General features: G+C 49.3%; 1 protein-coding gene across 4 annotated transcripts in view; it reads right to left on the reverse strand.

The window, feature by feature from the left end:
• Positions 1 to 13,785, reverse strand: part of bbs9 (Bardet-Biedl syndrome 9) — a 537,991-nt gene that overhangs the window by 160,522 nt on the left and 363,684 nt on the right. For 3 of the 4 annotated variants that reach the window (XM_038810386.1, XM_038810382.1, XM_038810384.1), the window contains one exon: positions 10,707 to 10,813. In XM_038810386.1, the coding sequence (XP_038666314.1) occupies positions 10,728 to 10,813 (86 nt within the window). In that variant the 3' untranslated portion in view covers positions 10,707 to 10,727. Of the gene's footprint in view, positions 1 to 1,466; positions 1,478 to 10,702; positions 10,814 to 13,785 lie in introns of those variants that run through there. The other variant, XM_038810385.1, reaches the window with a different exon arrangement.

A 13,785-nucleotide genomic window follows, 5' to 3' on the forward strand; every position in this document is an offset into this window, starting at 1 on the left:
CAAAACTACGGCAATGTTGGACACTTTCCGTACGCCCTCTCTTTCCCTCATCACAGCGCCTGCTTCACAATTTTTGAAAGCACAAGTGAACCTCGCCATTGGGAACTTTCCCGGTGGAGGTGTAGAATCGCGTAGATCCCGGAGAATACCGGGTCAGTCCCGCTAATGATATGCGAATGGCGTTTTCTGTACATGCGGAGTGGAACGCATTCACGCCGCTGTCGGAGAATTGCAATTTGACGTGATCCTGGCCCCCACGATTTCGGAATCAAAACCGATTCTCCGCCCAATCGTGTTTCGCGATTCTGGTGTCGGCCAACGGAGAATCCCGCTCTCGTTATTTATCATTACACACTTGCTCCAAGAAATTATGGCCAAGTCGAACTCTCTCTTCTCCTCAGTTGATATCCATGTGTAAAGCATGACTCAGTCACTGAATAGAGATCAGCAACAGGAGGCTTTGCTGCTGTTTCACCTCCCTTGCCCAAGGCTGCAGTGTGTGATTGGGCAGCCCTAACTGACCAGAGGTGGGGCTTGGGATCCCTGCAGCTGATCTATGGCATGAGGGAAACCGAGCAGGTGGGGGATAAGAGGCTACAATTGGGAGATGCAGTGGGAAGACCTTTAAGAATTTTGCTTTTAATCGTTGGTTTCCAGGACTCCAAAAGAGATTTAAAAATAAAAATGGACTTTCAAATCACATCAGAAATCTTTTTCCAACATAGGCAGTGATTGATTCACTCACGTGCTTCTATCTTTCATTGTATCAAGCCATTGTATCACTACAGTCAATGACCCAGGAGAGTCTGAGCCATTACTATAATCACACTGCTTCCTCGCCTCCCCTCTGAGACAATACAGGCACTTTAACTGGATTTTAGAGTAAAATGCATTCACTGAGAGAAGAATTAATTTCAAAGTGCAGCTGAAAATGGTTTCAGGGTTTTCCTGTGTGGATTCTGTTCACAGCAGTGTTGTCTCATCAGGCATTGACTTAAGTGAAATGTAAGTGGAATTAATATTGCTACAGTAATCACTTTCTGAAGGAAAAGCTCATACTTCACTGGAACTAAAGACTTGGCTGTTGTGTTTCAAGGTCGTGCTCTTAATTCCATTAAGCCAGTCCTCGAAGCAACTCCATGATAAATGGAATTACAGAAGCCAATAATTTGGAGCTGGGCCAAGCTGAGCAGCTGCTGGAACTGACTGCTTCAACAGGGCCCATCTGATTACACGCGAACATGCCCTCTTCCTCACACTCAGACACACACACCACTCACATGCATGCTGCACCATGAGCTGCACTTACACTCAGTCAGTTCCCAGCACTGGGCCAGCAACCTCCTGCAGAGGGGACCACTGGACATACATCAAACTGGCACACAGACACATTTCAGACCAATCACAGCAGAAAGAAAGGCTGATATTCCAGCAGGGCAGCAGGGAGAGACATTTCCTGCTCTGCTCTGCTCTGCACCTGATGAAGTTTACCATTTACAGATCGAGAGAGATTAGGATTACTGGGGGTGTAGGAGGACCTTTGAATGATCGGCTCTCTTTAAAGAGCTTATGTGCCGCTGAGGTCCCAGGTTCAATCCCGGCTCTGGGTCACTGTCCGTGTGGAGTTTGCACATTCTCCCCGTGCCTGCGTGGGTTTCGCCCCCACAACCCAAAGATGTGCAGAGTAGGTGGATTGGCCAAGCTAAATTGCCCCTTATTTGGAAAATAATTGGGTAATCTAAATTTATTTTTAAATATAAATTAAAAAATAAAGGGCTTATGTGCACCCAGACTTGGGATTGAGATGTTTACAGGAGCTGGCCAGTCGTGTAAGTTGCTTGAATCATAGGATTTAGGAACTTAAAACACATGCTTCTGGGGATTAGCCCCAAGTTCCCAGCTCAGGGAGTTCAGGGACTGATTCGTTCCCAGTTTCCAGCTCCATGTATTTCAGAGGATGATCTGTTCCCAGTTCCCAGCTCCATGTAGTTCAGGGACTGATTTGTTCCCAGTTCCCAGCTCCATGTAGTTCAGGGACTGATTTGTTCCCAGTTCCCAGCTCCATGTAGTTCAGGGACTGATTTGTTCCCAGTTCCCAGCTCCGTGTAGTTCAGGGGCTGATTTGTTCCCAGTTCCCAGCTCCATGTAGTTCAGGGACTGATCCATTCCCAGTTCCCAGCTCCATGTATTTCAGAGGATGATCTGTTCCCAGTTCCCTGCTCCATGTAGTTCAGGGACTGATCCGTTCCCAGTTCCCAGCTCCATGTAGTTCAGGGACTGATCTGTTCCCAGTTCCCAGCTCCATGTAGTTCAGGGACTGATTTGTTCCCAGTTCCCAGCTCCATGTAGTTCAGGGACTGATTTGTTCCCAGTTCCCAGCTCCATGTAGTTCAGGGACTGATTTGTTCTCAGTTTCCAGCTCCATGTAGTTCAGGGACTGATTCGTTCCCAGTTTCCAGCTCCATGTATTTCAGAGGATGATCTGTTCCCAGTTCCCAGCTCCATGTAGTTCAGGGACTGATTCGTTCCCAGTTCCCAGCTCCATGTAGTTCAGGGACTGATCCGTTCCCAGTTCCCAGCTCCATGTAGTTCAGGGACTGATTCGTTCCCAGTTCCCAGCTCCATGTAGTTCAAGGACTGATCTGTTCCCAGTTCCCAGCTCCATGTAGTTCAGGGACTGATCCGTTCCCAGTTCCCAGCTCCATGTAGTTCAGGGACTGAACCGTTCCCAGTTCCCAGCTCCATGTAGTTCAGGGACTGATCCGTTCCCAGTTCCCAGCTCCATGTAGTTCAGGGACTGATCCGTTCCCAGTTCCCAGCTCCATGTAGTTCAGGGACTGATCCATTCCCAGTTCCCAGCTCCATGTAGTTCAGGGACTGAACCGTTCCCAGTTCCCAGCTCCATGTAGTTCAGGGACTGATCTGTTCCCAGTTCCCAGCTCCATGTAGTTCAGGGACTGATCCGTTCCCAGTTCCCAGCTCCATGTAGTTCAGGGACTGATCCGTTCCCAGTTCCCAGCTCCATGTAGTTCAGGAACTGATCCGTTTCCAGCTCCATGTAGTTCAGGGACTGATCTGCTCCCAGTTCCCAGTTCCATGTAGTTCAGGGACTGATCTGCTCCCAGTACCCAGCTCCATGTAGTTCAGGGACTGATCTGTTCCCAGTTCCCAGCTCCATGTAGTTCAGGGACTGAACCGTTCCCAGTTCCCAGCTCCATGTAGTTCAGGGACTGATTCGTTCCCAGTTCCCAGCTCCATGTAGTTCAGGGACTGAACCGTTCCCAGTTCCCAGCTCCATGTAGTTCAGGGACTGATCCGTTCCCAGTTCCCAGCTCCATGTAGTTCAGGAATTGATTCATTCCCAGTTCCCAGCTCCATGCAGTTCAGGGACTGATTCATTCCCAGTTCCCAGCTCCATGTAGTTCAGGAACTGATCCGTTTCCAGCTCCATGTAGTTCAGGGACTGATCCGTTCCCAGTTCCCAGCTCCATGTAGTTCAGGGACTGATTCATTCCCAGTTCCCAGCTCCATGTAGTTCAGGGACTGATCCGTTCCCAGTTCCCAGCTCCATGTAGTTCAGGGACTGATTCATTCCCAGTTCCCAGCTGCATGTAGTTCAGGGACTGATTCATTCCCAGTTCCCAGCTCCATGTAGTTCAGGGACTGATTCATTCCCAGTTCCCAGCTCCATGTAGTTCAGGGACTGATTTGTTCCCAGTTCCCAGCTCCATGTAGTTCAGGGACTGATTCGTTCCCAGTTTCCAGCTCCATGTATTTCAGAGGATGATCTGTTCCCAGTTCCCAGCTCCATGTAGTTCAGGGACTGATTCGTTCCCAGTTCCCAGCTCCATGTAGTTCAGGGACTGATCCGTTCCCAGTTCCCAGCTCCATGTAGTTCAGGGACTGATTTGTTCCCAGTTCCCAGCTCCATGTAGTTCAGGGACTGATCTGTTCCCAGTTCCCAGCTCCATGTAGTTCAGGGACTGATCCGTTCCCAGTTCCCAGCTCCATGTAGTTCAGGGACTGAACCGTTCCCAGTTCCCAGCTCCATGTAGTTCAGGGACTGATCCGTTCCCAGTTCCCAGCTCCATGTAGTTCAGGGACTGATCCGTTCCCAGTTCCCAGCTCCATGTAGTTCAGGGACTGATCCGTTCCCAGTTCCCAGCTCCATGTAGTTCAGGGACTGAACCGTTCCCAGTTCCCAGCTCCATGTAGTTAAGGGACTGATCCGTTCCCAGTTCCCAGCTCCATGTAGTTCAGAGACTGATCCGTTCCCAGTTCCCAGCTCCATGTAGTTCAGGGACTGATTAATTCCCAGTTCCCAGCTCCATGTAGTTCAGGGACTGATCTGTTCCCAGTTCCCAGCTCCATGTAGTTCAGGAACTGATTTGTTCCCAGTTCCCAGCTCCATGTAGTTCAGGAACTGATCCGTTTCCAGCTCCATGTAGTTCAGGGACTGATCCGTTCCCAGTTCCATGTAGTTCAGGGACTGATCTGCTCCCAGTTCCCAGCTCCATGTAGTTCAGGGACTGATTCGTTCCCAGTTCCCAGCTCCATGTAGTTCAGGGACTGATTTGTTCCCAGTTCCCAGCTCCATGTAGTTCAGGGACTGATCCGTTCCCAGTTCCCAGCTCCATGTAGTTCAGGGACTGACTTGTTCCCAGTTCCCAGCTCCATGTAGTTCAGGGACTGACTTGTTCCCAGTTCCCAGCTCCATGTAGTTCAGGGACTGAACCGTTCCCAGTTCCCAGCTCCATGTAGTTCAGGGACTGATCTGTTCCCAGTTCCCAGCTCCATGTAGTTCAGGGACTGATTTGTTCCCAGTTCCCAGCTCCATGTAGTTCAGGGACTGATTTGTTCCCAGTTCCCAGCTCCATGTCGTTCAGAGGATGATCTGCTCCCAGTTCCCAGCTCCATGTAGTTCAGAGGTGGTGGAAGGAGGAGGGTGGAGGTGGGGGTTGGTGGGGTGTGGGGCAGGTGACGCCGGAGAAATGTGTTTCCAACTCCCAACTCCAAGCACCAGACAGTGATCGCTGAACCACCCTGTCAGATTTGCAATGAATGAAAACCAGAACAAGCCATTTTTTATATTTGCTGTGAGTAAATCATGTAACAATAAATTACTGACCCGGGTCTTCTGGTCCCAGTGAAATGCTCGCATCATTTCAATGATGAGAAAATCTTTAAAAATGTGTTTCTTTCTTTCTTGTTAAATGAATCTTTCTGATGCTCTACATCGGACAGTGAAGCTTCCAGTTTGAGATTTGGTCAGGAGAAAGCCAATTAGATTCTGACAATGACTGTGTGCTCATTTAGCTGATAATAATGAGGGTGCACGGGTGTTTTAGATAATAGCACCAATGACGTCACTCAGCTTTGTTAATAATAGTTTATTTTGTTCAACGGCAGAAGGTAAATTAATGAGATTAGTAATTTGATGCTATGATTCTACTTGCTTCAATCTCTGAAATGAGTGGGTGAACTACACTTGACCGAAACTCAGAACCTGTCAAAAGCCTCACAAAAATCTCCTCCATCCAGCACGTTAAAGACACAAACTTCAAATAAACCACTTGATGTCTTGATGGCTTGGACAGTGGTTAGCACTATGGTTTCACAGCACCAGGGTCTCAGGTTTGATTCCCGGCTTGGGTCACTGTCTGTGAGGAGTCTGCATGTTCTCCCCATGTCTGTGTGGGTTTCCTCCGGGTGCTCCAGTTTCCTCCCACAAATCCCGAAAGACATGCTTGTTAGGTGAATTGGACATTTTGATTTTACCCGAACAGGCATCGGAACTTGGCGACTGGGGGATTTTCGCAGTAACTTCATTGCAGTGCTAATGTAAGCCTACTTGTGACAATAAAGATTATTATTATAAAATACAGATCGAGGAACTTTACTGTCATGTTACTGTGGAATCAATTTGTCATAATTTCTTTTTGGTTTGTTTTGTTTTTATAAATTTAGAGTACTCAATTATTTTTTCCAATTAAGGGCCAATTTAGCGTGGCCAATCCACCTAACCTCCACATCTTTTTTTTTATAAATTTAGATAACCCAATTATTTTTTCCAATTAAGGGGCAATTTAGCGTGGCCAATCCGCCTACTCTGCACATTTTTGGATTGTGGGGGCGAAACCCACGCAGACACGGGGAGAATGTGCAAACTCCACACGGACAGTGACCCAGAGCCGGGATCGAACCTGGGGCCTCAGCGCCGTGAGGCGGTTGTGCTAACCACTAGGCCACCGTGCTGCCCTACCTCCACAACTTTGGGTTGTGGGGGTGAAACCCACACAGACACGGGGAGAATGTGCAAACTCCACACGGACAGTGACCCAGAGCCGGGATCGAACTCGGGTCCTCAGCGCCGCAGTCCCAGTGCTAACCACTGTGCCACATGCCACTCCATCAAGTTGCCATAATGCACTAAGATTTCACACTGAAGGTGAATTACTTGCGAGCGTTCTATGACATTGTTATTGCTGTGACATATGAGCAAGGCAGTGAAAGTTCTTCAGTTAACACACAATAAGAATCACCTTTAATAGTTACAACATCGGGAGCCACACAAAAACTGTTAAAAAGAATAATTGACATTAACGTCAGACCCCAAATATGTTTTATTAAAGGTCATGGATGGCATAAGTTATAAAAAAGGGTAATTGTAATATAATTGCCGATATAAAAGTCATGATTTACAACATCAACCCTTCTGAAGAGCTCTTTCCTTTGGCCTGATTGATTTCCAGAGTATTTAGCAGAGGCACCATAATCTGCTGCTTAAAGTGAACAGCTAATCAAATGGAAGTAATGGCTAAACTAGGCTGAGAATTACTCTTTAATCAGGTATAATTCTGACTTCAAATAATAAACACCTCGGAGATTGCAAACTTGTTGAAGTGAGCTTTCGAAAGCAGCAGCTTTCTAATCAGGTCAAACAATAGATGGACAGTTCATTGGTTAATCACCTTCAGAATCCTTTCTGTACTTGCAATCAGAAATGGAAGGATTTGGGAAAGATGAAAACATCTGATTGGACAAGTTTGTCTTTTTTCTTGGACCATTCAGTCTGTTGAACAGATTGTAGGAGGCTCAAATCCCAGAGCTGTATTGGCCAGAGAGAGAACGCCTCCTACCCAGCAGACAAAATCTCAAATCTAACAGCAAATTAAACTGGTCCAAGCCAGCGGCAGGAGATGGGAAGCTCGTCTTTCTCCGCCATTTTCTTTTCCATTACTGTCTCATTATAACCCGCAAGTATCTTACAGGTTGGGAACAATTAACTTCCCCGTGAACCTTGCAGAAAACGAGCTTCCCTGTTAAGGGGCGGGGGACCTCTAAACAACATATAGTTGGATGATAGATAAAGCCGGCCAGTTAGGCACTGGCACGACAGACCCAGTGGGAATCCACCATGTGATGTATATAATAGTTTATCATAGTGATTGTAAATAAACTATGTTTCTTTGGACTACTCGGTGTGGACTCCTTTGTGACCTTATAAAACTGGTGGTGAATCTGTGGAACTCTTTGCCACAGAAGGCTGTGGAGGCCAAATCACTGAGTGTCTTTAAGACAGAGATAGATAGGTTCTTGATTAATAAGGGGATCAGGGGTTATGGGGAGGAGGCAGGAGAATGGAGATGAGAAAAATATCAGCCATTGTTGAATGGCGGAGCAGACTCGATGGGCCGAGTGGCCTAATTCTGTTCCTATGTCTTATGGTCTTATAGTCATTGTTGAATAAAGGTTGTATTTGTTTTTTCATGATGCCTCTGTTCGGACAGTTAGATGTCTTTGACGCCGGATTGGAAGACTGGAATCAGAGTGCTCAAATCAGAGCAAACAGTTTCACGGAGAATGACCGCCAGACAGTCATCTTGTTGACTGCCTGTGGCACACGTCTGTTCAGAGAGATACAAAGCTTTATCTACTCACCGGCGCCTGACACGCAAACCTTCGACCAACTAGTAACTCTAGTGGGACAGCACCTTAACCCAATGCCATCCGTTATCGTACAGCGGTATCGTTTTAATAACGCAGAGCAGACCCCGGGTGAGTCCATCACCGAGTATTTGTCACGGTTGTGAAAGATTGCAGAATTTTGCAAATACGGCACTGCCCTGCACTAAATGCTACGAGACTGTTTAGTATGTGGCTTAACAATGCCGCCAGCTAAAATAAACTATTGGCTGAACCTTCCCTGAATCTACAACAAGCCATACAAATGTCACTGTTCCAGGGTGTGGGAAATACAAGGTACACAGGTCCTGGTGTGGGGTCCCTCCCAGATGGTTACCCTGCTCTGCCCTGAGAGCTGTAAAAGTCCGACCCGTTGGCCAAATACTGAGTTGTTACGATGAGAAACTTCAAGGCCGGATCATGCAAAAGCACCTTGATCATATTCGGCCAGGCAACCAATTCTTTGGCAGCATCCTTGTGAACGCAACGTCCTCATCCAGCTGCCTCTGATACTGAAGCAGCCCATGACGGGACCCCAAAGGGGTCAAGACAGAGGTCGTGGACACCAATTCAGAGATGGAAACTCAAGCATCGGATATCTCTGATGGGGAGTTCAGCAGCTACCAGCAGATCAATCACCGCTAGGTTCAAAGAAGAAGCAACATTGGCCTTCTAGATTCACACCATCCAGATTCACACCATCCAGATTCACATCTTCCAGATTCACATCTTCCAGATTCACACCATCCAGATTCACATCTTCCAGATTCACATCTTCCAGATTCACACCATCCAGATTCACATCTTCCAGATTCACATCTTCCAGATTCACACCATCCAGATTCACATCTTCCAGATTCACACCATCCAGATTCACATCTTCCAGATTCACACCATCCAGATTCACATCTTCCAGATTCATGGCTTCCAGATTCTCACCATCCAGATTCAAACCTTCCAGATTCACGCCTTCCAGATTCACGCCTTCCAGATTCACGCCTTACAGATTCACGCCTTCCAGATTCTCACCATCCAGATTCAAACCTTCCAGATTCACGCCTTCCAGATTCACGCCTTCCAGATTCTCACCATCCAGATTCAAACCTTCCAGATTCACGTCTTCCAGATTCACGCCTTCCAGATTCACGCCTTCCAGATTCTCACCATCCAGATTCAAACCTTCCAGATTCACGCCTTCCAGATTCACGCCTTCCAGATTCACGCCTTACAGATTCACGCCTTACAGATTCTCACCATCCAGATTCACACCATCCAGATTCACACCATCCAGATCACACCTTCCAGATTTATGCCTTCCACATTCATGCTTCCAGATTTACACTGCCCAATCCGGCGCCCAGGTGCACAATGTCCAACCAGGCACAAAGAAAGTCCGGAGCCCTCCTTCCCCACGGGCATCAGAGGATTCGCCGGACTTGGGTGGGGGGGTGATGACCCACAAGTACCTTATGGAGTGGGAACAAAACTAAAGAGCTGGTCATTGTCTTCAGGAAGCAAAGTACTGTACACACCCCTGTCAGCATCAACGGGGCCGAGGTGGAGATGGTTAGCAGTTCCAAATTCCTAGGGGTGCACATCTCCAAAAATCTGTCCTGGTCCACCCACATCGACGCTACCACCAAGAAAGCACAACAGCGCCTATACTTCCTCAGGAAACTAAGGAAATTCGGCATGTCCACATTAACCCTTACCAACTTTTACAGATGCACCATAGAAAGCATCCTATCGGGCTGCATCACAGCCTGGCATGGCAACTGCTCGGCCCAGGACCACAAGAAACTTCAGAGAGTCATGAATACCGCCCAGTCCATCACACGAACCTGCCTCCCATCCATTGATTCCATCTACACCTCCCACTGCCTGGGGAAAGCGGGCAGCATAATTAAAGATCCCTCCCACCCGGCTTACTCACTCTTCCAACTTCTTCCATCGGGCAGGAGATACAGAAGTCTGAGAACTCGCACCAACAGACTCAAAAACAGCTTCTTCCCCACTGTCACCAGACTCCTAAATGACCCTCTTATGGACTGACCTCATTAACACTACACCCTGTATGCTTCATCCGATGCCGGTGCTTATGTAGTTACATTGTGTACCTTGTGTTGCCCTATTATGTATTTTCTTTTATTCCCTTTTCTTCCCATGTACTTAATGATCTGTGGAGCTGCTTGCAGAAAAATACTTTTCACTGTACCTCGGTACACGTGACAATAAACAAATCCAATCCAATCCAATCCAATTAACTTCCCCGTGAACCTTGCATAATACGAGCTCCCCCCTCTTAAGGGGAGCGGGGAACCTCTGAACAATGTCTAGTTGTAAGGTATATAAAGCAGGCCAGTGAGCTACCAGCAAAGCTGACCCAGTTGGCATCTACCATGTGATGAATATAATAGTTCTTGTCAATTAACTAAGTTTTTTTTTAACTACTCTGCGTGGACTCCTTCGTAACCTTATAAAAAGTATGCTGTTTTATTCCAAGCCTGATTCACGCGACTGAGATGGACCAACAACATCCACCACATCTGCAGCTTGCTCCATGCATTGTACCACCTGTCACTCACAGGAGAGAAATCTGCAAACCGCAACTCCCAGATCCTAGTTGAGGGCAGTGACTTCCAAAATATGCTTCCACGTGGAAAATTCAAGTTGTGGAAAAAATCCAAGGACAGGATCATTCCCAAATTGCAATGCTAGAGTATTTTGCAAGTTGTACCTACCAGGTTGTGGTTGTTTCTGCGTTACATATGAATGCTTCGGGTCATTCCAGCCACTACAGGGTCTTCCAGTATCTCTTCTAGGTCTGACTCTGGAATAGTTTGACAGCCTGAAAACAAAGAGCCATAGTTACTAAAGCTCTGTGGAGAGAAAACAGGAAACTATAGACCAGTGAGCTTAACGTCGGTTGTAGGGATTTCATTGGATAAGGATTTCATAGCACAGTATTTAGAATGCAGTAGTATAATCAGACAAAGTCAGCATGGATTTATGAAAGGGAAATCATGCTTGACAAATCTACTGGAATTCTTTGAAGATGTAACTAGTAGAGTTGACCAGGGAGAACCAGTGGATGTAATTTATTTAGACTTTCAGAAGGTTTTTAGCAAGGACTCACATAGCAGATTAATATGTAAAGTTAAAGCACCTGGGATTGCGGGTAGTGTCTTGAGATGGTCAGAAAGCTGATTAGCGGGTCCTAGCTGGGGGAGGAGGGGTGGGGGGGGGGGGGGGGGGGTACCGGGTTGCTGCTGTAATGGCCAAGAGGGAGCTGGAGCAGGTAGAGGGGGTCGGGATGGGGGTCTGCCGCCGTGGGGAACGGGCCGAGTGGGGGTGGGGGCACGTGGCGGGCTGAGGAAGGGTTATGGCTAGTCGGCTTGGGAGGGGGGCTGGTAGCCCCCTGATCCGGCTGATAACGTGGAATGTAAGAGGACTGAATGGGCCGGTCAAATGGGCCCGCGTGTTTACGCACCTGAAGGGGCTGAAGGCGGATGTGGTCATGCTTCAGGAGACGCACCTGAAGGTGGCGGATCAGGTAAGATTGAGGAAGGGATGGGTAGGCCAGGTGTTTCATTCGGGGCTGGATGCAAAAAATCGGGGGGTGGCGATCCTGGTGGGAAAGAGGGTGTCGTTTGAGGCGTCGAACATTGTGACAGACAGTGGCGGTAGGTATGTGATGGTAAGTGGCAAGCTGCAGGGGTGCGGGTGATGCTGGTCAATGTATACGCCCCGAATTGGGACGATGCGGGTTTTATACGGCACATGTTGTGCCGGATCCCAGACTTGGAGACAGGGGGTCTGATAATGGGGGAGGGGGGGGAGGTGATTTTAACACGGTGCTGGATCCGGCACTGGATCAATCCAGATCTAGGACGGATAGGAGGCCAGCAGCAGCTAAGGTGCTGAGGGGGTTTATGGAGGGGTTGACCCATGGAGGTTTGCGAGACCGAGGGCCAGGGAATTTTCATTCTTCTCCCACGTGCATAAGGCTTATTCCCGGATTGATTTCTTTGTTATGGAGTAGGGCGCTGATTGCGAGAGTGGAGGATACCGAGTACTCGGCGATAGCCATTGCTGATCATGCCCTGCATTGGGTGGACCTTGAGCTGGGGGAAGAGAGGGACCAGCGCCCGCTTTGGCGCTTAGAGGTGGGGTTGCTGGCGGACGAGGAGGTGAGCGGGCGAGTCCGAGGATGTATTGAGAGGTACCTGGAGGCCAATGACAATGGGGAGGTCCGAGTGGGGATGGTCTGGGAGGGTCTGAAGGCGGTGGTTAGGGGAGAGTTGATCTCCATTCGGGCCCACAGGGAGAGGAGAGAGCAGAGAGAGAGGGAGAGATTGGTGGGGGAGATGGTGAGGGTGGACAGGAGGTACGCAGAGGTTCTGGAGGAGGGATTGTTTAAGGAGCGGCGTAGTCTCCAGGCCGAATTCGACCTGTTGACCACCAGGAAGACGGAGGTGCAGTGGAGGAAGGCACAGGGGGTGGTGTATGAATATGGGGGGAAGGCGAGTAGGATGCTGGCACACCAGCTCCGTAAGCGGGATGCGGCCAGGGAGATCGGTGGAGTTAAGGATAGGGGAGGGAATGTGGTGCGAAGTGGGGAAGGCATCAATGGGGTCTTCAGGGACTTCTACGAGGAACTGTATCGGTCCGAACCCCTACTGGAGGAGGGAGGGATGGGGCGTTTTCTGGACCGGCTGAGATTCCCGAGGGTGCAGGAGGGGCAGGTGGAGGGATTGGGGGTGCCGGTTGGGCTGGAGGAGCTGGTCAAAGGGATAGGGAGCATGCAGTGGGGAAGGCACCGGGGCCGGATGGGTTCCCGGTTGAATTCTATAAGACGTATGCGGACCTGCTGGGCCCTCTGTTGGTTAGGACCTTCAACGAGGCAAGGGAAGGAGGTGCTTTGCCTCCGACGATGTCTCGGGCGCTGATTTCCTTGATCCTTAAGCGGGACAAGGATCCCCTGCAGTGGGTCATACAGGCCGATCTCACTCTTAAATGTAGACGCCAAGTTGTTGGCGAAGATTTTAGCCACGAGGATAGAGGACTGTGTGCCGCAGGTTATTCACGAGGATCAAACGGGGTTAGTTAAAGGGAGGCAGTTGAATACTAACATACGGAGGCTCTTGAATGTTATAATGATGCCGGCGGTAGAAGGGGAGGTGGAGATAGTGGTGGTGTTGGACGCGGAGAAGGCCTTTGATAGGGTTGAGTGGGGCTACTTGTGGGAGGTGCTGGAAAGGTTCGGGTTTGGGGAGGGGTTTGTCAGGTGGGTGAGGCTGTTGTATGAGGCCCCGGTGGCGAGTGTGGCAACGAATAGGAGGAGGTCGGAGTATTTTCGGCTATACCGAGGGACGAGGCAGGGGTGTCCCTTGTCCCCCCTGCTCTTTGTGCTGGCAATTGAACCCCTCGCCATGGCGTTGAGGGAGTCAAGGAACTGGAGGGGGCTGGTGCGAGGCGGGGAGGAACACCGAGTGTCGCTCTATGCGGATGTTGTTGTATGTGGCGGACCCGGTGGGGGGGGGATGCCGGAGGTGATGAGTATTCTCAGGGAGTTTGGGGACTTCTCAGGGTACAAGCTCAACATGGGGAAGAGCGAGCTGTTCGTTGTTCACCCAGGGGACCAGGAGGGGGGGATTGGTGAGCTCTCACTAAAAAGGGCGGATAAGAGCTTCAGGTACTTGGGGGTCCAGGTGGCTTGGAGCTGGGGGGCCTCGCACAAGCTTAACCTCACGAGGCTGGTGGAGCAAATGGAGGAGGAGTTTAAGAGGTGGGACATGCTGCTGCTGTCTTTGGCGGGTA

Source organism: Scyliorhinus canicula, chromosome 10 (genome assembly GCF_902713615.1).
Source record: "Scyliorhinus canicula chromosome 10, sScyCan1.1, whole genome shotgun sequence".
NCBI classification, from domain to species: domain Eukaryota; kingdom Metazoa; phylum Chordata; class Chondrichthyes; order Carcharhiniformes; family Scyliorhinidae; genus Scyliorhinus; species Scyliorhinus canicula.